This window comes from Myxocyprinus asiaticus, chromosome 4 (genome assembly GCF_019703515.2).
Source record: "Myxocyprinus asiaticus isolate MX2 ecotype Aquarium Trade chromosome 4, UBuf_Myxa_2, whole genome shotgun sequence".
NCBI classification, from domain to species: domain Eukaryota; kingdom Metazoa; phylum Chordata; class Actinopteri; order Cypriniformes; family Catostomidae; genus Myxocyprinus; species Myxocyprinus asiaticus.
The window spans coordinates 55,627,742-55,647,316 of NC_059347.1; the positions used below are offsets into that span (position 1 = coordinate 55,627,742).

Here is a 19,575-nt window from a genome sequence, read left to right on the forward strand (position 1 = left end):
GACTCCACTGCTACGTGTCGCTGTGTGATGATGACTAATAGCAGCCGGTGCCAGCCAAACATCACTTCAGTCTATTACGATGGACTTCAGAGGATGAACTGATGCCAACTCCAACCATAAGACATGGGATACTTCATATGCCATAGCCTGAACCTTGGACTTTGGATAGACCTCACCGAAATTACCGGCCAGGTTGAACCTGCCCCCACAGTGAGTCTGGTTTCTCCCAAAGATATTTTTCTCCATTAACCAACATCTTATGGAGTTTTGTGTTCCTTGCCACAGTCGCATTCGGCTTGCTCACTGGGGTTCTAAATACAATTATAATTTAATTACTTATTTTTAAACAGTTCACAATTGTATTTTATTGTAACTACACAATGATGACTCTAAGACATTATAGATATTACAGTTTTATCTTCTGTTAATGCCTGATCTTTTGTAAAGCTGCTTTGAAACAATGTGTGTTGTGAAAGGCGCTATACAAATAAAAATGACCTGACTTGACTTGACTTACTGTATATGAAGGTCTCATTAAAAATGAATGGGCAACTTTTTACCAGGCCTTCATTATTTATTTTCGGTACTTTTCAACTGCCTCTTATGGACAGAATTGATTGTTTTAGCCTTGTCCATGACCCAGACGTTTAGTATTTAACTATGAAGTTTTAATTTTTAATCTTTAAACCTGGAACTGCTAGCTCATTTGAAAAATAGGTGTCATTTAAAAGCTTGGAATTTGGACTTGATAAACCTGACCAACTTTTAACTCGTAACCAACAAGTAAAACATTTCCAGCATTTCCATCCCAGAATTCTGTTAAACACAATACAGAATTTGAGATGTGCTGAATTTGAGATGTGGTGGGAATTTTCTTGACTTTCAGAAAACATTAAAAAAATTACCTAAATCTCCTGTGACTCATATAGATACACTGGACAGTGTTAGTAGACAAATGGAAAAAAAAAGGGTGAGTGTGAAAAATGTTTTAACGAGACATTACTTTCTAGAAATCCACAGTGCTAAAAGTGCCTGAAGTAGAAGAAACACCCATAAATGCTTCAGTCGACCTTCAATTTGTCTTTATCTCTCTCTGACTTTGCTCCCTCTCTTTTGCTTTCTTCCTCCCTCTGTGGAGGTCCCAAAACAGCCATGCAACACTTCAAAAAGAGCGTAACAGCAGCCAACAGCACACTGTTTCTCTCGGGAAAGGGGAGGACCACGTTAAGATAAAGCAGAATTTTGAAATCGTTCTGAAGGGATGCATGAGTACCAGTGGATTGTGCAGGCTCACGGCCAGTCGAGCACAGCTCGGCAGCTCCATACATCTTCTACGGCTGCGCTTTTCATGTGTTTTATCTCCCCGCGTCTCTTCTGAACATCTGGCCAGTATGTTGGAAGTGCATAACAGAGATACAAATGGTGTGCTCGGTCAAGCTCAGCTGTTTTACCGAAAATGTTTGAGAAGAAACCCTCACGGACTCAACCTCTCCAATGGACGTGCTTTCTTTGACTGTCTATTGATCTCAGACAAATGAAAAGTCTCTTTGTTTCTCCCTAAAACACACCAAGGTTATTTCTTCCTTTGTAAACTTTATCTTCGACCCTATGCTTCACATCTTAGCGGACTGGCAGCTTAATCTAAATCTTGTTGAGTGGGTCACTGCTTTTGAAACCCTATCCATTCACACACAGTGTTCAGCCAGCGGTGCTGTCAATAAAACTGTTTTTGGTGAATGATACCCTTTTAAATTTTTCAAACACAAAATGTGCGGTGTCCTCTGTAATAATTCAAGCCATTCTAATTTCTTTTCAAAGACTCTCAGCCACCAGGAACTTTTTAAGTGGCTATTTCTAATATTAGTAATAGATCAACACAGTATAGAAACTGTCTACAAGGGAAGCACACATGTAAGCAACTTTTGCCATTTATTCCATTCTCTTTTATCCAGTCTAGATCTGCACCAATGACAGAAAGGAGAAAAAGACTATGGGACAGTGTGCACAGCCAATACAGGAGATAGTATTTTTCTCTACAGAAACAACCCTGACATTATTGACTTTGAACATTCCCTGGCTCCACGGATGCAGCCTGCAGGCAGAAACAGCCCAGAGCATCAGTACAATCCAGCCTCTCACACAACACTTTAAACTTGAGTTTTACATTTCAGATGTAAATGTGAGTCGTGTTGCCGCTATGCACTTGATAAGGTGTTCTGAGTGGTTTTTAGTGCATTGCTATGCGGTGGAGATCTGGGTGGTTGCTCTGGCTTTCCAAGGTGGTTGCTAATTTTTTTCTGGGTGGTTGCTAGGTGGTTGCTTACTTGACCATGTGAAGAAAAAACCCTACAAGTTGCAGATTTAGGCCATATCCACATTAAGATGAGTTTGATTGAAAACTCGAAAACACTCTCCGTTACCACCTACTTTGTAAACCGATGACGTAGGAAACAAAAAATTGACTTTTCAAACAAAAACGCAATTGTGTGGTTTTGCCCTTACACTTAAGTAGGGCCAGACATTAAGGGGGGCTCTGGGCAAAAACACAGCTGTCTGAAAGTGACAAAAATGCCCCCATAATTTAAAATGTTGGGGCAAAAAATGCCATCAAAATGATTTTTTTTATAAACATCTGAAATTGGTCTTAATATTCTATTCTAGGCCTGGTTATGCATGTTTTCCCAAAAATGAAAATTCTCTCATTATTTACTCACCCTCATGATATCCCAGGTGTGTATGACTTTCTTTCTTCACCAGAACACATTTGAAGGAAAATAGAACAATTTCTCAGCTCAGTAGGTACTTAAAATGCAAGTGAATGGAAATGTCTCATTTGAAGCTCTACATATCACAGACAGTCAGCATAAACGCCATCCATATGACACCAGCCTTTAAATTAATGTCTTCTAAAATGACACGATCGCTTTTGGTGCAAAAAATATAAATATTTAAATACATTTTTAACTCTAAATCATGCTTCCTGTCAGCAGCAGAACACACGTGTGACGTAATCACATTGGCACTTGAAACACATGAGAACTGAGGCTCGTGCGTCACAGCCGGAAGAGCAGCGCTGTTTACAAGTGAGAAGGAGGAATGCTGTACAGTAGCTTGGTTGGTTTTGGTTAAGATCTGTATTTATCTGTTTCTTTACTCACAATGGTGCATTTGTATGCTTATCCTGGATGTCTCAACCGAGTGGAGAACGTGAGATTACGTCGGTATCATGGCAACGTGCATACTACTGTATGTGTCACACAAGAGACTGCTTTGACTCCACCCTGTCGTGAAGTTTACCCTCACGTTGGATTATAGTTAAAAAGTAATTAAATATTGATCCTTTTCACACCAAAAGTGATCGTATCGCTTTAGAAGTCATTAATTTAACCGCTGGAGTCGTATCAATGCCGTTTATGCTGACTGTCTGTGATTTTTGGAGCTTCAAAAAAGAAATCTCCATTCACTTGCATTTTAAGGATCTACTGAGCTAAGATATTTTTCTGTTTTTCTTCAAATGTGTTCTGGTGAAGAAAGAGAGTCATACACACCTGGGATATCATGAGGGTGAGTAAATAATGAGAGAATTGTCTTTTTTGGGTGAACTACCCTTTAATGAACTGGTTTAATGTAAGTCTTTAACCTAAAAGGATGACTCGCAGTATATTTTATATACAGTATAATTAGAAAAAATGGGCAAATATTGAACTATATTGCTGCATAATTGTAAAGTTAATTCCTGACACTGGTAGGGGTTATTCAAGAACTGGAGAAACAGAATCTGCAATCCTACTTTATTGCTTTAAAGCCCCTAAGCGACCCACTTAACACTGAGGTTGCCTCGGAGGAAGTGTCCTTGTCCTTAACTTAAGTGGCTTTGGATAAAAATTTAATTCACTAAATGCCAAGTAACTAAATCTTTAGCAGTTTTTAACTTTCAGAGAGCAGACTGTAAACTTGAAGTGATGAATAAAATATGCAAACAGGCACCCCATGCTGGTTATCTAATTTGTCTCAGTCTCCAAAAAAATAGTTGAAAGCCAGTACTCATTTTCTGCCACTGCAGGGGCCACTGACACTCGATTTTGCCCTCTAGAGTTGGACATAAAAATCAGTATGAGGATGGGATAAAATCCATCCAGAAACTCTCTCTGAAGGGCCACTAGATTCTATACAATATACATGAATGAAACATGCTCTACGAACAACAGACCTGTCAGTATGTGTCCAGTGGATGCTATTGAGTGATCTTTTGGATGCTGCCCCATGCCTTTGACTTTTTGTGCAGATGTTTGAATGGAGGGGAAGTTTACTAAGAGGTGACGTTTGCTTTTTGTGTTTATCTGAGTGGGCAATTCCAATACAGAAATCAATATGGACCGGAGTAAAAGGAGACCCATGCAGGGTCACGTCTGGCTCTCCCTGAAGGCATTGTACTGTATGCTTTCTTTGGCAAATTTAACTTAAATGCTTGTGCAGCCATGATTTACAATGGTGAATCTCATAAAAACTCTCATAATATGCCCTAGGCCATATTTCAGCCTAAAATTACAAAGAAATAAGAAAGTGTATGTTGCTTAAAGGTAATGTCTGCCATTTTTTTTATGTTAAAATATTTTCTCCTGTCCCAGCTTAAAGGGATAGTTAACCCAAAAATGAAAATTCTATCATAATTTACTCACTCTCATGCCATCCCAGATGTGTATGACTTTCTTTCTTCAGAAAAATATCTAAGCTCTGTAGGTCCATACAATGCAAGTGAATAGTGATAAGACCTTGTAGCTCCAAAAAATCACATAAAGGAATCATAAAAGTAATCCATAAGACTCCAGTGGTTAAATCCATATCTTCAGAAGCGATATAATAGGTGTGGGTGAGAAACAGAACAATATTTATGTCCTTTTTTTTTTTTTTTTTTTTTACTATAAATCTCTACTTTAACTTTCACTTTCAGATGAGAAAGTGAAACTAAACAGGCACCACACGTGACTTTCAGATGTAAAAGTGAAAGTGGAGATTTAGAGTAAAAAATGATGGCTCAATCAGTGGTGTGAGTTTGGGGATGGGGCTATCTTTTTGTCGGACCAGTGGAAGATAGGGACTGTGTTCAGGAAATCTGTTTGAAAGTGATTATTTTTGCAATTTGGTTATTGACAAATGAGGTTGTCCGAGTGATAAAAAATTATAAATGTTTTAAAAATCTGGTTTAAAACACAGGTGTTAAGTTTATAGAAATGAAATCTTTTTGTCCATGTTGGTTTCATTAGAACTCTTATTTTGGGGATGAAATGTGACCTTGGCATGTTTTGGTTACATTTACCATCTAAGGATTTCTTCTATAAAACCAGTCCAGCATTTTAGTCTTTGTTTATTTATGAGAAAAAGAGAGGCAGTAGAACGAACGAAAGCCACATATAAGCGCAAGTTGTTATTAGATTTTCAAAACAGAGCTTTAAATTGTCAAGATACGGTAATACATAATTTCTAACATGTTTATCAGCTGTGATCACACTAAGAAAGAGTGATGCATCATGGGTATTACCTTAACCTCTGACATCAAGCCTGCAGGAGATTTGGATTGGAGGATATTTCTTTTGTCTCTCTCTTTCTTGAATATCCTCACATCCTCCCCTTACACCCCTCCTGTCACAGAGGGTGACGCACCCAAGAAAGCCTCTTGCGCAGCGAAGAGAAGCTACCCACTGTCAGGAGGGAGAACACAGAGAGAAATCCCCTCTCTCTGCTTCGCACTTAGTGTTAGACGGTGTGTGTGTGTGTGTGTGAGGTGTTGGGGGAACTACTTTGAAAGGGTAGCTTAGTGTTGCCAGATCTCGCTAGAGAAACAAGCAATTTGGTCTGAAAAACAAGTCAAAATTAGGGGAATTGCCTGTACAAAATAAACCCAAATAACTGACATCACATTTATGACATTAAGTAGTATGACTCAAGGGGCCAAGCACTAGCAAGCCCAAATATGACACTGTATTCTGAAAATAAGAAGCTTCAAATTTCTGCCTTTAAACTCTCCAAAAAAAATTGGCCCCATTCACTTCCATTGTAAGTGCCTCAATGTTACTTTGAATTTTGCTTTTTTTTTTTTTTTTTTTTAAAGAAAAGGAGGGATGAGTCAAAAATATTTTTGTGGTAATCAATATTATGCCACAAATGCTGTTGACTGAGTTTAACTTGTATTGAACCCGGAATATTCCTTTAAGATCAATCAGCAGCATTTGTGCCATACTATTGTTTGCCACAAAATAATTTTGACTTGTTCCTTGTTTAAAAAAATGCAGTTACTGTAAGGGACAATGGAAGTCAACAGGGGTTCATAAACAAAAGTATTGCAATAAGATGTAAACCTTATATGTGTTAACACCTATTAACCTCATCTGTGTAAAATTATATCCAATGCCGGTATTACAGGGTTTCATTGTCATGGCAAGAAAGTTGCAAATTGGGTATAACTTTACATAGATAAGGTAAGTAAGTGATTATATCACACTAAAATCATGTTAACACGTATAATGTTTGCATCTTGTGGCTATACTTTTGAAACAGCACACATTTTAGTGTTTATAGGCTGACCCCATTAATTTCCATTGTAAGTGCCTTACAATTCTTTAATAAATGAGGGACGAGTTGAAATTATATTTTGGGGAAATCAACAATATGCCACAAATGCTTTAAATTGAGCTTAATTTGTATTGAACATGGAACATTCCTCTAACACTGTCAGTAACTACATAGCAAACAACACTGAAATGATTCAAGGAAGCAGTATCTATATTATAAACATGTACATAAAATTATAGCATGGATTTTTGTGAATCAGATACATTTAAAGTGAATACAACTTAGAAAAAAAACCATCCTGCATATGAATAAACAGTAGCATTTAATAAATATTCCGCTGCAAAAATGATGACACAGTGACTCGAATCACTAAATAATTTTTAAATCGGTTCATTTAAATGAACTGTCCAAACAAACGGATTTACTAAAATGACTCAGACTTCCCAACACTACACAAGAGAGAGAGACTGTTTAAGGAGAGCATTTGATTACTGCCTCAGTGCACAATACAATGTAACAAAAAAACAAAAACAAAACCAAAAAAAAAAAAACAAAATCCCAGCAATGTCATGTTTAGTCGCATTACACAGCTACTGTGCTTGTTGTAAAACATTTACTAGTTACTGGAAAAGCTTTACTGTTTTGCAAACAGCTGTCACATCATGTAACTGTCACATTACTGAAAAATGTAATTAAAGTGATAGTTCACCCAAAAATGAACATTCTGTCATCATTTACCCATCCTCATGTTGTTCCAAACCCATATGACTTTTTTCTTCTGTGGATCACAGTGATGTTAGGCAGAATGCTAGTCTCTGAGGCTAACATTCTGCCTAACATCTCCTTTTGTGTTCCAAGAAACAAAGAAAGACATACTGGTTTGGAACTTCATGAGGGTGTGTAGCCTAAATTATGACAGAATTTTCATTTTTGGCTGAATATCCGTTTAAGTTTGAAGCATTGCTACTTTAAGTTAGTTACTCCCTGACACTATGTGTGTGCATAACAAGAACATAAGACACCTGTTACAAAACAGTTGGTGAAAAAAAAAAAAAAAATGCTTTCTGAGAATGTGGGTGTGGGCGTTTTTAGAGAGCCCTGGTCATAATAGGCCATCAGGTTTTGACGCATGCACCTGGGTCCTGTCGCAAGAGCTCTGGTTCACAGCTGGAAGAGACAATAGTGTCATTACCCCTCCCGAATCCATCACCGCCCCAGATAACCCATAATGAGACTCATGTGTATCTGTGAGAATGTACAGGTTTTGAAATTTCACGAAGGGTGCACGCAAAATATCCATGTGAGGGAATCGAGCAGCTGCTTGCAGATATGTTACAAATACAATACAGAAAATTAGAACAGAAGAAAACTAATACATTCACACTGAGACAGATTACTGGGCAATGGATGACTTTCATGCACACTATGCCAAGCACCTTTTGTTTAATATGTCTGCATATCAAAGTGCTTTGCATTTTTACCACAATGATTTTACACATGCAAATGAATGCATGAATTTGTCCTGGTTTGGTAATGCCTCACACTATGGTTTCAGTTGCATTTAGTCTCTCTTGTTTGGACAAATCTGGCAAAGCATTTACGTTTAAGAGCAGCAGTAACTCTGTTATCAAACAGAATGTTATTTTTAAAAGATGTGTTTCCATTAAAGAAGTGCCAAAGGGGAAAGGATCTGTCTCAATCTGGCAAGATCATTAATCACATCTCATCTTGTTTAAGGGGGGTCCTGGAACCAATGTCTATCACAGTAGCCCGAGGAGGTAGACGAGCTCTGAAATGAATAAGAATGAACGCAGTGTCAAACAGAGAGGAGTTTTACGCGCTCGACAGCGTGAGGGGGCGTTCACACGGGACACGTTCTTGCGTCCCGAAAGTTTTTATTTTATTATTATTTATTTATTGCCTGTTGCGTCACGTTTCGTACAATGTGAATCACGTTTTAAAGACGGCGCGTCAAGTTAAAAAACAATTTAACTTTAAGGTGTAGCGTCTTTTTTTTTTTTTTTTTTTGACGCCATATCAAGTGCAAAAAAAAAAAAAAAAAAAATAATAATAAAAATAAACTTTTATATAACGTTCCTCGAGACACCTGGGTTCCGCTTTATTCGTGGCGCTGCGTCTAACTTGTTTTAATATTTACACGCATTCAGTATGAACTTTTTTTTTTCAGTATGAACGCATTTCTGTTTGCGCTCTTTCCCCATTGTTTTTCTATGTAAACATGCGTCCAGCTGTTATTCCAGCGTCTCGCGCAGGAGCGCCGCGTTTTTTGGACGCCGTGACAGGGGGAAATAAAGAACTTCAACTTTTAAAAGCGCGTCTCGAGAAACCTGCATTCTGATATATAGGCCTATGCGCTGCGCTGCGTCTAGCTTTTTAGCGCAAAACCGCGTTCGGTCTGAACGGCCCCTAACGACTGCGGAGGCACTCGGTGGGAAATACCTTGAAGAAAGCAGCGGTTTACACGAAAACTAAATATAGATCCAACAAGAGGGAATACGGACACCGCGCCTCCCCACGCACAACTCATTGCCATGTTTTGATTAACTGAAAGTTTGATCGAGGTGGCATCTATTCAGATTATTCCTTTTCAATCATTTGTATTTTCTTCAGAGAAAAATATTTTAATCTCAGATATCTTCGCGCGTAAAGCGCAATTCTGAACGAATATTGTTAGGCTGCAGACTGATGAACAGTGCTGGGCACTCGCTATCCAACAAAGGCACTGTTGAAGCGCGACTGTGCGATTTAAGAGAAAACAATCAGATTGGAGATGTCTGCGTAACGGGCAGGATCTCGAATCAATGCACGCACAGTCTGTTCCCCTACCTCATCAACACGCACATACTTTGTCGCAGTGATAAAATGCGTGTTTGTTGCACTCTTGTCGTGTGAGCTGGCGGATTATGTTGCTTTGCTAGTTCTCCTATACCGATGGAACCGCCGTAATGCGTTGTCTCTATCAATTTACGCGTAGCTTTACGCATTTAAAACAAATCAGAGTCCTGTCCGTTTGCGCATAGACTACTATATGAAGGTAAACGGAATTCTCCAAAACGACCTGGACCACCCGCCACCTGCGAATACTTGCAAATTCCCACACCTGGTTTCTTGGAAAGGACTGCGCAATTGCGCATGCTGCGAGAGCGCAACCCTACTATCGGACTTTTCTATGGAATCCAATCTCTCTCTCTGCTTGGATCACATCCCTTTTCTCCACGCGTCTTTCTCTGTGGGTTCAGTCCGATCTAATGGACCCGGGCTTCTGCAGCCACTCTGAAAAGTGGGGTTAAAAGTTGCCGTGTGGACAGTAAAAACATATATGAGGATCACCACACAGGTGCTGTCCAAAACAGACCGCAAAAATGCCTATGCATCCGGTGACTTCCACTTTGATGTACCGGGGGATCTGCACGATTCCCGATATCCTGTCATACCGTGCACCGGTCAACCTGCCTGAAGATGAAGTAGAAGGTGAGTGAGAGGGTCCAGATGGTGTTTTAACAATTAGTTCTTTTAGATTCTGTTCAGATGAAATTTGTTTATGTATAGGCTTATATGAGCGTAAAATAACCGGTCATTAGGCTACTAGGCTACATGGTTGGGAGGGTTACTTTTGAAATGTATTCCACTACAGATTACAGAATACATGCTGTAAAATGTAATTTGTAACGTATTTCATTAGATTACTCAAGGTCAGTAACGTATTCTAAATACTTTGGATTACTTCTTCAGCACTGGTAGATTTTTTCACTTGTTTTGACTATAAAAACTTACTAGTACAGTAAGACAAAATACACATGTTAAACATACATTCTCTGAAAAACCGAAATATATTATGCAGTGTTGTTTCTAAAACAAAATAAATCAAATTGATCTTGTTTTAAGGTATTTCGTTACTCCCTAACCCTGACTACTGGGTTGCATTCTTTTGTTTCAACCCCATTCTTGTTTTGCGCACCTATTTGGTGTCTTTTGTCTTCAACTGAATGACCCAATTTCGAGCAAAAGACGATTGTAAGTGAACAGAAATCAGTGATCTTCTTTGCCTTTGATTATGAAATTGTTATCTTGACGATATAGCTGTGGTTCAGCACCATGGACAGCGCAGTCGACACAAAACATATGGAAAGCTTGTGTTACCTGCGCCTAATTTGCGCGAGGGTAGATAAGTGGATACACTTGATGTATGAGCAGGTCTATTATAAGCCAAGAGAAAGAAATGCGAATGCTAAGCGGCAATTAAGACTTTTCTGTTTCTCCGTGATAACGTCAAGTTTTTTATTTATTTTTATTAATGAATCAGTGTTGAACTTTTGCTAACTTTTTTTTTTGTTTTTATTTTTTATTATTCACCCATAAAACAAACACTGCGTTTATTTTTACAATCTGAATAAGAAATTTATAACACTATGCATGCACACGCATTTGTATATTTCCATGATCTTACTAATATGGTTTCTTTGTTGATATTTTGTATGTTTTACTCTGTTTATTCTGATGAGTAACTATCTTAATGTCTAAATGTTTGATACTATAATTTAATGAATGGCTTTTCTGATAATTAATATATATAAAGGTTATATCTGATTATTCTGATATTACTGGAATTATCAAAAGGCTAATTTTACTAAAAGGATCAAAGACTTGGACATTTAGCTGGTTATCAGAGTAAATTATTTGACACAAAGATTACACAGATTATCATATGTATGTATGTATGTATGTATGTGTGTATATATATTTATATACTGTATATATAATGATTTGTTTCCCCACATAAATACAGTACATGTGTAATATCAAACTGTATATGCACTGTCCAACCAGACATGATCATATTTGAACACATTCTCAAAATTGTAAAAAGTAATTGATTTCTAAGTGTATAAGTATAAATAAATATAATCTATAGGTCTGTAATTGTGGATGTCCTCAAACAGGAAAGATGTGATAGTACTGATTAAACATACCCAGTCAAATTAGTATTTAAGTACAATTATTTGTACAGTATATTGACTGGGCTGAAGAATAATTTGATTGTTGGTTCAGTGCAAATTGTCTGTCAAGATTAATCCTTTGTGACATTGTGATTAGTATCTACAGTAAGTGAGAATTCCAGTGCTCCATTGCAATTTCATTCATCAAGGGATGTTTTCTATTAGGAAACACAGTAAATCTAGTTTTATAAAACTTATATCCACTGTTCTCATATTCTATTTAAAAAACACCTAATCCTACTGTACTGTTATTCTGAGCAGGCATGAACTAAAATGATGATAATGCACAGCAAATGGAAGATAATGGAAAAAAGGGGAGGTCATATAGTTGTTTGCTATCTCTGTACATGCAGTAAATGACAGGGAGCATACCTATACATGTGTGCATGAGTGAATGTGGAAATCAGTCTATTTGCAAATGTGTTTGTACATTCAGGAGGAAAATGTGTGTCACAGGTGGTCATCCCAAATTGTATACTGTTGTCTGTTTGGCATTTCCAGACTCCTCATCAGGAGGGTAAATATACACAAAGCTAAGAACTGCATATGGTTTCAAACCCACACCTGTTCTGCTTTTGCACACATTTGCACAGCAAATAGTTAACAAAGACAAGACAGGAGTACATAATGGACTAAATTTGTCTTGTTTGGTATTGGACAGAGATGATACAACTGTCTCAAATTTGTGGTCAACCAATATGGATTGTACACAAAGTTCTAAATTTAAACAACACTTATTTCACAATTACACTTATTTTAATTGAATTACATATTTATTATAAAAAAGTCACTCAAAATTTACTTAAAATGTATTTGAAAACAGAAAATGTTTATTATTCAACAACGTTGTTAGATTTTGGAACTCACATTAGGTGGTATGACCACTTCTGTTAAAGGGACAGTTCACCTAAAAATTAAAAAAAATTCTTTTATTATTTACTCACCCTTGTCTTGTTATAAACCAATTTGACTTTCTTTCTTTTTCAATATACGGAGAAAATTTTTTCTGCTCAATAATGTTATACAATGGCAGTGGATGGTGACCACCTCTTCAAGCTTCAAAACAGATGCAAAAGTGTAATTCAGAAGTCTAATAAATTATAAAGTGTGACTCATTCCTTGTTCTGAAGGCAAACGATAACATTTGGTGAGAAACAAACTGAAATCGAATTTATTATTTAATAAAAATTTTGACCGAACTTTGCTGAGCAGTTATGCAGCCCCCACTCACGATATGAGGCGTTCCAGCAAAAACTCGCTTGTTTGGTAATCGGACCACCACAGAAAACATAACACAGCTGCAAACAAACCAGAGAACTAAACTACAAGACATGTCTGAAGAGTTTGATGTCAAAGAAGAAATGCATTTCTATTCCTTTGAACGCCCCCATCTTTTTACTATATAGTAAATTAGATTTCAGTTTGTTTCTAACCAAACGTTATTGTATGCCTTCAGAACAAGGCATGAGTCACATTGAACAGTTTGTTAGATTTTTGAATAATACTTTTGCATCCTTTTTGAAGCTTGAAGAGGTAGTGGTCACCATCTACTGCCATTGTATGACATAATTGAGCAGAACATTTATTCTAAATTTCTTCCTTTGCGTACCAAAAAAAAAAAAAAAAAAAAAAATACTGGTTTAGAATTAGATCAGGGGGAGTAAATAATGAATGAATTTTATTTTAATTCCCTTTAATTGGCCAATTATCTCACAATGGCCAGAAATCAGCTTGGCTGATATATTGCTCTTTCATTACCTCACACTGAAGAAATAGGCCATGTTTATCCTCATCCTAAGGGTGTTTAGTTGTTTATTTGTGATTTTTTTAAATTTTCACTTTGAAGTTGTTGATGTGCATGCTAGGGGCAGAAACTGAGACATAATCTGTGAGCTAGATCTGAGTATCTTTATTTTAGTTAGTAATTCATATTTCATTATAAATCCATCCTTATTCAAAATGCAAAATGTAGATTACAGCCCAGCCAAAGCTCGAGGAATTCATTATCATACTCAGTTGAAGACTGTTTGAGGTGTGGGGTAATCTAAATCTCTTGACTGCATTTTCTAACACTGGAAATATTAAGCCCCTGATAAACACCCCTTAACCCAAGATCCGATTTTATTTAAAAGAAAGATAATGAATTCTTTTACGCATCTGAACTGTGGAAAGACATTTTATGTTGGACTGTTTCACTGCAGAGCCTAAAAAGGGGGTTTCAGATGTAAAACTCATATTTATTGTCTCCATAGATAAGACATTTTTTAACGATAATGTATAAGGATCAGTGGCATAACAATTATTTTGTCTGGATCGAAGTTATTCAAAAATGCATGAAATATGCAATTAACACAAAACATTTACAGCACCTCTGCTATAATGACAATGCCTTCAATTTCTAAGTTCATTTTGATATTTTGATATTTTTTTCTACGGCTTAAAAGTAAAAAAGTGGTGTAACCATCTGGAGACAGTATAAAAAAAGGATAATTAAAAGATGAAATAAATAAAAAAAAATAATAATAATAATAATAAAATAGGAATTTTATTAATGTATCTGAAAAAAATAAGCAGTGAAACGATTTTGTTTTAAAATATCATTAATATTTGAAAAACCTTTGTCCACCAGATCAAAGTAAGGTGGTGCAACCAATATGCTGGTATGCTATTTTTTTGTTATGTGACAAGAAATCATAAAACAGAGAGGACCACTTTAGAAGTATTTTTATAAAGCACATTTTGATAAGTTCAAATGGAGGAACCAAAAGGAAACTTCTTGATAATTGTGACTCAGAAAAAAATAATTTTGCCATGAAAAATATGTTGGCAAACTTTTTTTTACTTTTATTAATGATTAAGTTGTGTGCCCTCATGTGTATTCAAGGTGCATGGAAAGTATTTTAGTACCTTTTACTGATGGTTACACCACATGACATTTTTAAAGTTACTTTGTAGAAAATGCTTTAAATGTTTTTCAAAAATGTATGAAACCAGCATGGGCACAAATTTGACTTGTCTAGGAACTTGATACACACAGTATGTTGTAAACTAGATTTTTAAAAGATTTCTCATTAATGCCATGCCAGATAACCTTATTTGTCAACGACCCATAAACCTTTCAAGACAGACCTACCATTTTTTGAAGGACCTCCTTTTTTTTAAACTATGATAAATGCTTCTGTAGAAGCCTTAAAGGGATAGTTCACCCAAAAATTATGCACATAAATTTAGCATAAAAGTAATCCATACGATTCCAGTGGTTAAATCCATGTCTTCTGAAGTGATATGATAGATGTGGGTGAGAAAAAGATAAATATTTAAGCCTTTCTTCTTTAGTTTTTGGTGATTTGCATTCTTCATGTATATTGCCCCCTTCTGGGAAGGGAGGAGAATTTATGGTAAAAACTAACTTAAATTTTAATCTGTTTCTCACCCACACCTGTCATATTGCTTCAGAAGATATCGATTTAACCACTAGAGTCTTATGGATTACTTTTATGCTGACTTTATGTGCATTTTGGAGCTTCAAAATCTTGGCACACATTCTCTTGCATTGTATGGACCAACAGAGCTGAGATATTCTTCTAAAAATCTTCATTTGTGTTCTGCAGAGATAGAAAGTCATACACACCTGGGATGGCATGAGGGTGAATATATGATGAGATAATTTTTATTTTTAAAATCTAATTTTGCATTCTTGTTATTTACCCTGGAACTGGTTAGTTTGGTCCATGGCTTTGAATTTATTGAAACATTTCTTAAATCTTAAAACTTAGACCACTGAAAAAGTGGGTGGTCACTATTGCGTTCTATTTAACCAGTCACCCATATGGTTCACATGCCTCCCATTGAAGGCTTTCATTGCAGGCAAATTCACTAAAAACCAGCAGATGCACAGCATTGTGATAATGAAATCCAGTTAATGTCCAGGCTTCTCAGTGCAGAGGGAATTACCCAGCTGTTAAGAGCCTGCAATGTCACACACCACATGGTATTTCTATGACACTGCTTGGCAATCAGATATCAAGCTTGTTTGGAATTTGGAAGTGGTTGGCAGAAGTGATGATAGCAAATAAATCCATAATTAAATGTGGTGCTATGGATGGATTTCAGCACTCATCTCATAGCCCATTGTCACAGGGATAGTTAAGGTGCCACTTGCTGTCCCTGAGAGCATGCCAGTCCCTCTTTATCACAGGCACACGAACAGCACATGGTGTACTGATATTTTACACATGAAGTCAGGTTCAGCCTCAGGCAGGGCCGGAGGTGGATTTATATTCAGCCCAAGAATTTCATGTACAAGTCAGCCCATGTCACAGCCCACTCTCATTTATTTGGGTGTGAGACGATAAAATACGGTAGAGAGTGTCTGCTATAATAAGGACTACAATTCTGATCCTTTATATGCCCGATTATATGGGCGGTTGGTAACTGTTATGCGACACATGACTGAAAGTTTATTAATCAACATGCGAACATGCCGGCCCAATTTTTGAGCGGCCCACCGGAATTCTCCCGGTTCTCCCAATTAGCCAATCCGGCCCTTGTCTTAGGGTACTAAAAACTGTTTCAACTCCCCCTTTTTTAATAAAACCAATTGCTACAGCCAATTTTAAAGAAATAGCTCACTCCAGAAACTTTGTTCTAACATGTGACTTTCTTTTTTCTGATTTATTTTCCTGAATATCCAAGTGAATTGATGTTGTCTAGCTCAAAAATGACAAAAAGCACAATAAAGTAGTCCAAATGACCCATCCACTATATTCCAATTCTTCTGATGTCATACAATAGATTGTGTGATAAACAGACTGAAATTTCAGTTGATATTCACTGAAAATATTCTTCTCCTGTGAAGTTCTCAAATCCCTTTTGCTTACATTTAAATATGGTTCTCCAAGACTTATCACACCAAGTTTGATGTGAATGACAATCAGTAACTAAAAACGCAAGAACATTTTTAAAGTCATTGACCAAATTTGAATATACATGAGAACGAATGAGATTTGAAAGCTGCAAAATAACTCCTTTTGTGTTCCATGGAAGAAAGACAGGTTCATATGGGTTTGGAACAACATGGAAATGAAAAAAAAAAAAAAAAAAAAAAAAAAAAAAGAGCTATTTGGGTGAATCATTCCTACCATGGAAAGCAGGACTTTTTTCTAGCCTAACACAGCCTGATGTGGCTTTTGCTTTTATTGCTGCATAGCATAAGCAGACTTCAGGGGAAAAAAAATAAATGCTACTATAGTGTGAAATATTGCCCCTTTAAAACTGAAACTAAAAACATACGGTGCACAGCATACAAACTCAAATTTAAATCTAATTCACAGTACTGAATTTATTGCTGACAGCTTTGAAGTTTCAGCATTTTAGATGTTGGATTTAGATGATGTATCTCAGAAAGAATGTGTTGTACCATTGATGTGCGACGTGATCTACTGAAGGATGCAGATCTATCAGATTCAGCTGACAGCAGTGTAACCAGCTGGATAATCTGACAGATGGTTTCTGTACTGGGGAAAATTCAACCAATTTTCCAATGATCTACGATCAAAATAGAATAGGAATTTGGTTTCTGCTCATTAAAATTGCCCATAATGGTAACAAACATGATTCTCACTAATGAGGACTAATTTTCTTTTGATTAATACAAGTACAGGTTAATTTGCATACTAAGAAGACCATGTAATTGTCACAGATTTGACTCACACTATGGCTGCATCCGAATTCGCACACTGTCAGAATATGTAGTGCATTTGATGAAGTACTTCTCAGCCAGTAAAAAAAGTATGTTCTTTAGGCATGCTGGTGAGGAGTATGAACACTTTTCCTGGAAAAAAACTTCATCCGTAAACCTGAGCATTATATCACGACCTGAATATATGACGAAAAACAACAACAACCACAAAAATAAGCTACTTTAGTTTTGTTAACCCCTTACCCAAACCCTAAATCTAACCATGAATTTAACAGGGAAGTAAAGTTTGTGTACGAGACAAGGAAAGCATATTACAGGTTATTAACATACATCAGTCATATGTGTTGCATACTGTAAATGGACTGAGTAACCAAATTTGTTCATTGACATTTACTAAAAGGGTTAGCTCACCCAAAAATGAAAATTCTCTTATCATTTACTCACCTTAATGCCATCCCAGATTTGTATGACTTTCTCTCTTCTGCAGAACACAAAGATTTTTAGAATAATATTTTAGCTCTGTAGGTCCAGTGGTTAAATCCATATCTTCTGAAGTGATATGATAAGTGCGGGTAAGAAACAGATCAATATTTAAGTCGGTTTTTTTTTTTTATTTCTTTTATTTTTTACTGTAAATCTACACTTTCACTTTCACATTCAGCCACCTACTGATTGGAGCTGGTCAAAGGTGGAGTTTTATAGTAAAAAAAAGGACTTTTAAATATGGATGTGTTTCACACCCTGACCTATCATGTCACTTCTGAAGGCATGGATTTAACCACTGGAATCATATGGATTACATTTATACTGCATTTATGTCCTTTTTTGGACCTTCTGAGTTCTGGTCACTTGCATTGTGAGGATGAACAGAGCTGAGATATTCTTCTAAAAATCTTAATTTGTCTTCTGCAGAAGAAAGAAAGTCATACACATCTGGGATGCATGAGGGTGAGTGAATGATGAGAGAATTTAAATTTTTGAGTGAACTATCCCTTTAAAGCCAAAATTCTGTGTGTTGATTGGTTGGTCTTTGTGGGAATAAAATTGGTACCTTCTTGTATGATTTTGACATCTTAAACAATTACGAGTTGTCATGAGACTGTCAAGTCAAGTCATTTTTATTTGTATAGCGCTTTTCACAACACACATCATTTCAAAGCAGCTTTACAGAAAATCATGCATTAACAGAAAATGAAAATGTAATATCTATAATGTCTTAGAGTCATCATTGTGTAGTTTGATAAAATACGATTGTGAATTGTGTTTAAAAATAAGTAATTAAATAATAGTATTTAGAACCCCTGTGAGCAAGCCGAAGGCGACTGTGGCAAGGAACACAAAACTCCATAAGATGTTGGTTAATGGAGAAAAATAACCTTGGGAGAAACCAGGCTCACTGTGGGGGCCAATTACCCTCTGGCTAAACAGCATGAATATAATGCCAGTAGTAGTTGTTTCTTTGTGTGTGTAGTGCAAGTCATGGTTTAAAAATTAGTAAACTAAGTAAGTGTTATGGGCCATTGTTTAAACAAAGAATTTGTATGAACTGTAAGATTAATGACTAATGTCTTTGACGTCCATCCTGGATTAACTGCAGAAGTTCACATAGATGCATTGTCCTTTGTTAGCTGACTGATGAAGGCTTTTGTTGGCAATCAATTGATAGTCTATGTATTCCATTTCAAGAATGTAGTCCATTATTAGACTAAGATGATGCAACCAGAGATCAGTGAGGTGCATCGCAGTTCAACAAGCAGGTCATTTCGGTGAGGTTCGGTGAAGTCCAGTGTTCAGGCAGTGGCACGTAAAGTATCCCATGTCTTACTGTTGGAGTTGGTATCAGTTCATCCTCTGAAGTCCATCGTAGTAGACTGAAATGATGTCTGGCTTGAACCGGCTGCAGTTAGTCATCATCACTCAGTGACACGACAGTAGCAGTGGAGTCCGACACTAAGCAAGAACGGAGCTGGATCCGGCTGGCTCTGGTAACCTCGGGATATGAAACATAAGGTTGAGCATAGATGCCATTCAATTTATTGCAGAGTTATAGATTATGAGAAATGTTTCTGGTTCCGGCAGACCTAACTAAAGCAGCCTAATTGTGAGTTGATAGATAAATTAGGTGTATGCCTGGCTCAGTGGCGTAACTTGGATCTTGCAGGCCCCAGTGCAAAGAAACTGTCGGGCCCCCTCGTTGGGGGGCCTTGGTTGTTTTATTCATCACCTCTCGGGTCCGCTGTAATTTGTGTGGTATCTTTTGGTCGACCCCTTTCACCATGGGCCCTT

General features: G+C 36.9%; 1 protein-coding gene across 1 annotated transcript in view; it reads left to right on the top strand.

The window, feature by feature from the left end:
• The first annotated feature begins 9,953 nt into the window (after positions 1 to 9,953).
• Positions 9,954 to 19,575, top strand: part of LOC127438035 (calcium-binding protein 7) — a 50,877-nt gene continuing 41,255 nt past the window's right edge. Inside the window, exon 1 of the mRNA XM_051693301.1 lies at positions 9,954 to 10,062. Coding sequence (XP_051549261.1) covers positions 9,954 to 10,062 — 109 coding nt within the window. The remainder of the gene's footprint in view (positions 10,063 to 19,575) is intronic.